At 47.7% G+C, this 9,156-nt stretch overlaps 1 protein-coding gene across 1 annotated transcript; it reads right to left on the reverse strand.

The window, feature by feature from the left end:
• Positions 1-99: 99 nt before the first annotated feature.
• creb3l2 (cAMP responsive element binding protein 3-like 2) lies at positions 100-9,073 on the reverse strand. The gene is made up of 11 exons (XM_057854689.1): positions 8,321-9,073; positions 2,917-3,166; positions 2,578-2,841; positions 2,312-2,505; positions 2,090-2,236; positions 1,958-2,016; positions 1,699-1,767; positions 1,491-1,590; positions 1,285-1,414; positions 988-1,219; positions 100-918 (listed from the first exon to the last, which is right to left on the reverse strand). The coding sequence occupies exons 1-11, from the start codon at positions 8,417-8,419 to the stop codon at positions 855-857; spliced, it is 1,608 nt and encodes a 535-aa protein (XP_057710672.1). The 5' UTR covers positions 8,420-9,073; the 3' UTR covers positions 100-854.
• Positions 9,074-9,156: the final 83 nt, after the last annotated feature.

Here is a 9,156-nt window from a genome sequence, read left to right on the forward strand (position 1 = left end):
TTTTGTCAATGCTGAGTTGTAAAGGAAAATGTTGTTAGGGGGCAACAGGTGAAGCCGGTTGAAAAATCAGTGCACCAGAACAAGTTATTGCAATGCGTTTACTCATGAAAATACTTTATTATGCAAGCGAAAAATAAAAGATATATGGCAGAGAAGGCTCTCCACTGGTTGCTCCTTTCAGTCACCGCGATGCCATCGCTTTCCTGTCAATCTCTGTCTTGACATCAATATCCGACATCATAAAGTTTGTGATTAAATTGGAAAAAAAATATTCATTGGTAAAGTTATATTTACAAAAATAGATAGTAAAATTGATTTTTTTTTTTTGTTTTTTGGCAAATGCTGAAGGGAAAAAAAAAGCCTCGTCATAAGTTTATCATAGCATAACAGCATGAGGCCACGAGGCTTTCATCGTGCTAAGCTAACTAATGCTAACATCCCGCATCCCTTTTCTGACTTCTACATTGTCAATATTTACAAATATTCTCCGCTTCCAAAAACAGCGCAGGAAACCATACAAACAACATATAAAAAAAGAAACAAGTTAAAAAAAAAAAAGACAAATATCAAAAGAGCGCGACACGCTCAGCATGGGAATGAAATAAAAACATCAAATATTAAGCCAGAGCAATGATCTTTGGAAGAAAAAAAAAAAAAGAAATCTATAAATATATTAGGGCAGGTATCCTCTTTGGTCCACAGACGCGCCATCATTTATCATCCATCATTATTGGGAATTAGCCAGCATGACGATGAAGGAAAACAAATATTCAGTGCAAATTTACTTGGGACAGGAGTTTTCCGAAAAGCGCCGACTCAGCAGTGGAAGCTTTGTTCAAGGTTTTCGGAGACCCTCAGGAGGTCTCGTTGACACTTCGCTCCAACGCGATGCTACTCGTCGCCCTCTGCTCGAAAGATCTGCACATACGTCACTGATTAAACGACGTCATTTTGTTTGAGACGAGCCTCGGAGGACATCTGTTTTACCTGTACGTGCCATCTGCGGTGGTTGTGTTGCTTTTGCTCCTGAAAGGCGGATGCATCTCGGCGCGGCTGGTCTCCGCCGCCGTTATTTTGTGGTGCTGCTCGCCCGAACGGCGCCACGCCGCCATGACGACGGCGCCCGTCGCATCCTCCCATTGGTCGGGGTACTCGCCGCCCAGTCCCAGGACGGGCGGCGGCTCGTCCTCGAAGGTGGACAGTAGACTTCTGGACTTGACTGTTTGAAAATACAGAGAATTATAGGACAAAGTTTGCTGACCCTTTGCCTTTAATCGACTATACCTGTGGCGGTGTACGATTCTTTGAGTGCCAGCCGGCCGGAGGCGGGGCCGCTATCGACCGGGCCGGATTCGGACGTGAGCCCCGTTGGGTAGAAGCTCCCCAGAAAGAGAGCGAAACACAACACCACCACCTGACGAGAAGAGGCACAAATACGTCAAAAGAGTGCTAACAGGTTAGCAAATCAATCATGAATCAATATCTGGTACCATTAGGCAGGATGACGTTTGAGTGCCGGCCGCTCGGCACGATTTGGACACTTTGCCGGACAGCAAAGCCTGCAGGGCTTGGAGCTGCTGCAGCAGAGACCTACATTTTGACGGAACGGAGTCCATTAGTGTCATAAATCATGCCACCTTGTGGTAAGAACATCTTGTGTCATGTTTTATAAATTTATGGTTAACAGTTTGCTCTTACTTGTTGGTGCACTCCAGTGTGTCCACTTTCCTGCGGAGGTCGTTGTTTTCGTTGGAACATGTCTCCACCCTGTGGAGAACGTGGAGTATTGCATGTCAGCGTTGAAAATTTGCCCCCCACCCCACCCCAACCCAACTTTCACTTGTTTTAGTCGTTAGCTGCATTGGCGCCCCATTCATTTAAATTACAAAGGAGGGGCTGGCAGCCTGTTCAAAATGGATGGGATGCCTACTATGGTAAATGGTGAATTTGGACTCACTTCTTCTCCAACGTATCCATGTACTCTTTCTTCTTCCTGCGACTCTCTTGAGCCGAAATCTAGCGGGTGAAAAAAAAAATTCAAATTCCATTTCAAGTAGACTTGATATGAGCAGTTTTGCAAACGTTGTACCTTATTTTTAATCTTCCTGCGTATCTTCTTGAGCGCCTTCTCCTCGGCTTTTGTGAGCGGCAGCTTGGTGGGAACGGGGTAGCCTTCGGCCACCAGAGTGCGACGCTCTTCCTCGGTCAGCATCAGCGGTCCCGAGCCTTGAAGTTTCTGAGCACACGTGAACGCGCAACCGGGTTAGCGTCGACGACTTGATCGAGTCCGGTTCTCTGATGCGTTCCTCACATGGGGGGCGGTGAGAAGGGGCGAGTTGGACAGCGAGGAGGACGAGTTCCCGCGGGGGGACGCCTTCAGCTGGGCCGGGGCGGGCGAGGTCGGCCGGGACAGGCCCGGCAAGGCGCGCACAGGGCTCTGGCTGCCCTCGGAGTCGCTGCCGTGCGAGCTGGGAGGGGTGGGTGGCATCTGGAGTGCCTCTAGACCTGCCAATGAGAAATGTCTTGAGTTACAAGAGCTGTTCCGGCCCCTTCAACTCATAGTCCAAAGGTACGGACCTTTGGGGGACAGATTGAGAAACTGATCCACTTCGTGAGGCTCCAGCTTAATCTCAGGAAAGACCTCTTCCTCCTTGACTTTGACGCTTTTGTCGTGGTTACGGCTGCCGACGGGGGAGCGAGGGGGGCTGACGGCGGGGTCCTCCGGAGCTCGGGGATCCTCGACGGACCCCAGGGCGAGCAGGAGGGAAGGGGCGCGGCACAGGAGACCCTCCATGCCGTCGTCCTGCTCCATGGGCCACTCGGACGAGTCGCCTTCAGATTCTGAAGCCAAAAACATGTGATGTGATGCTGGGACACCCGCCCTTAAAAGAATGGTGTTTGGTCGAGTTCCCCCACCTGCGTCGCTGCCGCGCTCGCCGGTCAGGTGCGAAAGCGGCGACTGCGGCCTGCTGTCGCCGCACAGAGAGTAGCTGTGCTCGGCGGCGATGTGCGGCAAGGGTGACGACGCGCACAGGTCGCCGCGGTCTTCCCCTTCGCCGTCGTCGCTCCTCGCGCCGCAGCCCCGCGCCCCCGACAGAAAAGGGTCGCTCAGCAGCTGGCCCAGCAGAGCGTCGTGGGAGAGGTCGTCCAAAAGCTCGGAGAAGTGCTGCGAGACAAATTCAAAGATTTACTGTACAGTGTGTACCAGGGCCGTGCAGAGATTGATGGAGGGGCAGGTGCTCATAGATCAACAGGGGCACATGAACAAGTTTTTAGTACACCTCACAACACCATAACTTCCTTTTTAACCAGCTTTACAGTATAATTGGCTATGCTGTGACAGACTTTAATTGGGAGGGGGGGAATAAAGAATAGAAATCAACACCGTCATCAACACTTTCTGGCTGTGACTCAGTCATTCTCTTCTTTCAACCTCTACATCAAAACTTATTTCCTCAACTTGTTGTTCATCTGACAACAAACCACATTAGATGGTCACTGAGCCCCCATCAGCACGATATTTTTACGGCGTTTTAGCGGCACCCAGACAGCTTTTTTTTTTTTTTTTTTTAAGTTGTTTTTGGTGTTCAAGTACAGTACTCTGTGGCGTGCCTGCACAGTCGGCCAGACCAAAAAAAAAAGCCCAGTCAAAAGGGGCACTTTGGGCATGTAGGGACAAAGGGGCAGGTGCTCAAGCACCCTCCGCCCCCCCTCTGCACGTGCCTGGTGTGTACCCTTATGTTTTTAAGAATATGAAATAATTTGTGTTCTTATATAGAACAGGAAATGGGAGCGGTCCTACTATTGGTAAGCCTAAAAACAGAACCACAAACACTGTCATTTTCCTGTATGTGTAATGTAGGGCAATGGAGCGGAGCGGGCCGTCGCCCACCACTCGCACAAAAAACAGAACCCCCTTTGTGCCGGCGGCTCACACGGGCGTGTCGTTCGGGGTCGACTGTAACCCGACACCGCCCCCCCTCGCTGAGAGGCAAAACTCGGAGGCAGGAATCTGCCAAGTAAATTCCCAAGGAGGGCCCACAAAGAAGCTTTATTATGCCGGAAAAGCAGCATTTTTTCCCCCCAACTACCACTAATCGTGACAATCTGTCAACAGATCATGATTAATTGTGACTAATTTTAGTTCACGAATCACAACTCAAGTAAAATGTTACAAGCTTTGACTGGAAAGGTAAAAAAAAAAAAAAAAAGATTAATCACAAAATGCTATTACTTGTAACTCATCTAGGATACAGTACAAAAAAATGGTGCCATTTAATTTTTAAAAGTCTGTCGACAGTCAAGTCAAGCAGAAGAAAAGAAGCTACCGAGCAACCAGTAAGCTGCTGCAGTAAATGTCCCCACCAACCTTGAGGGTCTATGCATGCAGAGGTAATTGAGGGTCCTTGAGGAAAGAATGCTGCCCTAAGTCTTTCAACAAATCCTCCGCAAACTACAGTGTGTGTGTGTGTGTGTGTCAACGCAAAGTCCAGATGCTACTTTTGAGGCCGGAAAAGCGTTTTGTGATGCAATAAGCCAGGAACACTTGAAAGATTTGATGTTTCTTATAACTTCTTTCAAAAAACAAAAAACAAAAGTACGATAGTATTGCAGTAAGAGAAGGCCGCTTGTCTGGAGCGCACGTGCGCACTTTGCCCTCCAACATTGCGACCTTCCCGCGATGACACCAACGCGCCGCACGAGTCGAGTTCATGTCAAGATAAAACCCTCGCTTGGTGTCGCCGTGTTTGTTTGTCCTTTCGCTATCTGAGCACAGCTGGCGGCTTTCCACACCGGTGTTAGCATCGTGAGCGTTGGCAAAAAAGGTGCCGTTTAAACTCATGTTTGGGCGAAAGCTGAGGATTCCACACACATGACGGTAGGCCGTCACTCACTGATAATAAAGTCACACGGTTTAAGATAGCCCGTTGCTCGTGGTGATAATACACGCAGGAAGTTAACGAAATCTAATCTTGCGAGGGAGGACGTACTAGTTTGCTTTCAGCTGACTCGTCTTCTTTTCCCTCTCACTTCATTAATCAACGTTCGGCGTGACGGAATTCAGGTTTCGTCACTGATCGCCGTCACGTCTAACATTGGGAGGGAAAAAATGCAGCAGACAAATGAAAAACATGTCTGGATTTCCAATGTTTCCACCCTTCCCCCTTCACCCCGAGGCCCTCTGAGGCGTTCAGATTCTTCTTCCACACAGGCAATCGTGAAGGCACCCCCCGTGAAATTCAAACAATCTCCAGACGTTGACTCAGTCAAAAAAAAACTTCAGAATCGGCTCGCAAATACTTTCCTGCTGAATATTTCAAGCAAAATAGCGAGGACAGACTTTTGAGCTCTTTGTGTGCGCATTAGTGGGTCAAGCGGCAGACTTTTTCCACGTCGTCACGGCGACCCGTCAGTCATGACGTACATCTTCCACGAGTGAGTTTGCCTAGCTACAGGAAACCTGTGTAAAATAAAACTAAAAACGCCAACGAAGCACAAGAATTGTGCTTTGCCGCTGCTCCCTGCTTTGTCAAAAGGGGCACCCTGATGGGATAAGCGGAGGCCTCGAGGGTACATCCACCCAATCAGCAGACAGGAAACAGGGTACACGACACCTATAAAAGTACACCATCACCAGGTAGGTTTTTAATAAGCTCGTTTCAAAGTCCAACGGAGACAAAACTGGAATTTATCCAAGACTATAATCACGCAACCCCAACACAAAGGTCTTTCTAAATTGCAGTCTGTTGCTTTAAATGGCATTTGAACGTTTTGAGTGCGGATTGATGCGGCTAACCATAAAAAAACAAGCCACATTTAAATTTAGGCTTCCCAAAGAAGAACGGTGGCTCTCGTAGCCGTAATAACACACTGAAAACGGGATGATTACCACCTTGGCGTTCCCCTCCTGAAGCCGCCGCCCACTTTCCCAGTCCGTATGGCGGAGGAGACACATGCGTCAGACTACAAAGCGGACGAGAAGCTCCGTGTGGACGCCATGTGGAGGCCCTGCGGCCAAGTGGCTCGAGGCCCGGGGGAGAAGGATCGCGTTTCTCTGCAATTGACGGCGAAAGATGTCGAATTTGGACTAGGAGGGGCCCCTCCAAGTTTAAATGGCGTCTTAGATGTCTATCGCCATTTCAACTGTTTGTACTGACATTTCATTATGAATGGAAGCGCGTGTCTGTAAAAAAACTGTTCGGCGCTTGGCTCCCATTCATGGCCTGATGACCAGAGGCAAGCAGGATGCCCTGCCCCGCCGGAGAACAGGCAACTCACTTTAACGTTTGTTTACTCTGCCTGTTTGCTCGCACACACGCCTGCAGTTCCTTGAGTACACGTGGGTGTAAATATCCGTAAAAACGGCACATTACACGACTTTAGAGCCATCTGGCGATATGCTGAAGGTTACGTAAGGGGACGCATTCTTGGAAAGGCCTCAGCCGAATGCACAAATACGGAATTAGCATCTTAGCATCAAACATGTCGAGAAATGACGATCCTCAGTTCCGGAAGTCATCTCGAGTATTATATTGTGTGGGCGAGTGGATTAATGGCGGTATTTGTGAGGCGACGCCTTATGACACTTGTCGCCAGTGTATGTGAAATTTCATCATGTGCAAATAAAGGAGATTCATGGGGGAAGGGTGTGGTTCAGTGGTCTCCAAACTATTCCACAGAGGGCCGCAGTGGGCTCAGGATTTCCTTCCAACAAAACAAGATGACACTTTTGCACCAATCTGGTGTCTTACAAGTGTAATCAGTTGATTGCAGTCAGGTGCTGCTTGTTTTAGTAGAAACTTCATTGGTTCAACTGTTGGTACTCGATCGGTTGGAACAAAAACCAGGACCCACAGCGGCCCTTGAAGACCGGTTTGGAGACCCCTGGTTTAGTTTGTCAACAAGTAGTTGTAATGTTTGGGAATACAGACAGGCGCACATTTTTCCTGGCATATTTCCATCTCTGGCAAATACGGTACTTTTTATAAGTACATTCAGTTACTTTTAGCTCCAGGCTCTTTTCTGAATCTTAATGAGAAGACACTGTGCTTTAACAATGAAGGCCAACTTGTTACTGCCTTGACACTTAGGTGCACGTGAACCAGAGGAACCTGATTGAGAATTGTGTGTCACTCCGGTCGGATCGATGACGCACACGCCGACATTGTTTTGCTGGGAATCGGGTGTCAACGCTCACATGCGTACTTTGAGAAAGTGCGAGCTGCAAAGGGAGGCGGGGGCTCACTTGGATGGAAGCGGCGGCGGGGGTCAGCCGAGGGGAACAAATGAACCAGTCTGTTTCTGGAACACTACAGTCTATTTTACATTCATGCATATAGACACAAGTCATGCTACCTATCATGGGTGTGCAACCTAGGACTTGTGGGTGATCTAAAGCTTACAGTTTGGCTTACAAACACTACAGGTGGTTGAAAGAAAAAAATGTGGATGTTTCAGTCCATTTTATGCTCTCAAATATAACCAATGAGCATGCAGCCACGTCGCCTCAGGATGGGTTTAAAGGGCCTCCAAGCGTGTCTGGACCTGTCAAAAGTTGAGTGGTGTGTGCGTATTTTGCAGGCTGCATTCCCATCTTGCCGCAGACCATCCAAAGTTTCTTCCAGGAGCGCACTCGCAAGTTACGTAACAGCAGAAAGGCAAAAGGCCAATTTGGAAAATCCTTAAGATGCAAGACCTCGGCCTTGAATCAAATCTCTTTTAAACAAAGAAGTTCAGCTTTTGCATGCAGGAGTATCTTTTATACGGTTCACTGCCATTGATGGTGAAAGATGTCCAGTCCAAATTTGAACTGGGAGAGGAAAAAAAATGATCACTGCCAACTCTCTCAGTTCAAATGGAGTGGACGTCTCACGCCTTCAACGGTAGCTGATGAGTTATGCATATTTTATCTAAAAGTCATCTACTTTGTCATAATACAGCTGCGATCTTTTAACAACTTATATCAATGAAAATTTTGTTCACAATGTAATTATTGAAAATATAAGAAAGAGCTGCCAGTACAATGCATAAACAAACCGTCGATGAATTCAAACTGAGCATCATGAAGGAGGAAGTTTTCTTTGTGTTAGATGTACCTAATGTTGGGTCCAGTTAGTGGATAAGCTGTTTTATCAACTTTGTATTAAAAAATGTTATTAAACAAAATATTTTCTTCATTGTCAACACTTCAAAAGGGGGGGGGGGGGCACTGGACCCCAAGGTTCGACTTGTGAAGGGAGAGCAGGGCACCTCCATTGACAACCATTGTATTACAAAAATAATGTCCCAATGAGCGTTTGTTTTTTTGTGCGGTACTTACATTAGTGTAGAGGGCGCAATCCATATCTCCGGCTTCGGACAGCTCGCTTAGGTTGCGATCCCAGTGCAGCAAGCTTTCGCTCGAGTCCAGGATCTCCATGACGGCGTCCCGGTGGCCTCCTCCCACGAAAACTTCTCAAACCCGGAAAAGTTTGCAGAAACTTTTTGAGGTGGAAGAAAGTCGACGGGACGAGCAGGACTGTGCGTCGTTGCGTCGAGTGATCAAGAAGGAAGGCGCTCGCGTTTGTCGATCATCTCCTCTTGGCCTCAACATCCAAAGACACTTTCCAGCTGCTTTTCACTCGCTTTCCTTCTCTCCTCCTCTTCCTCAGCGAGCCGAGCAGACGACCCGGAATGCGGGGGTGGAGTCAAACGCGACAAAGTGGAAGCCTAGCATTCAGCTGCCAAACTGCGCATTTAATGTCAACATTTTTCATCCAAAGTCACTGTGCTCAAATGAAACGACATCGACTGAGAAATGACTACGTTGTCTTTTAGCTCCAATGAGCTCAATTTTAAGCCTCATTTTTCTCCAGTTGACAGATCACCAACAACCTGAGCTAAACGATGTGTTGAACGACAATTAAAGCAAAGCAACCACTAAAGTAATGATTTGCAAAATAAAAAAACGTTGTCATTAATATGGATTGTACATTTTGGCATCTGCTTGATTTTATTTGTTCAGGTTCCGGTTGAATTGTATTGCACTGCGCATGCTCAGCTATTGTCCACTCAGACCGTAAGTCTTGATCGACAAGACAACTAGCCAACCGGGAGCTAGTTTATAGTTCGCTCCAACCAATCAGTTAGGGCCAAGAATCTCAGCCACCAAAGTCC

The sequence above is a fragment of the Corythoichthys intestinalis genome, chromosome 13, assembly GCF_030265065.1.
Source record: "Corythoichthys intestinalis isolate RoL2023-P3 chromosome 13, ASM3026506v1, whole genome shotgun sequence".
NCBI lineage: Eukaryota > Metazoa > Chordata > Actinopteri > Syngnathiformes > Syngnathidae > Corythoichthys > Corythoichthys intestinalis.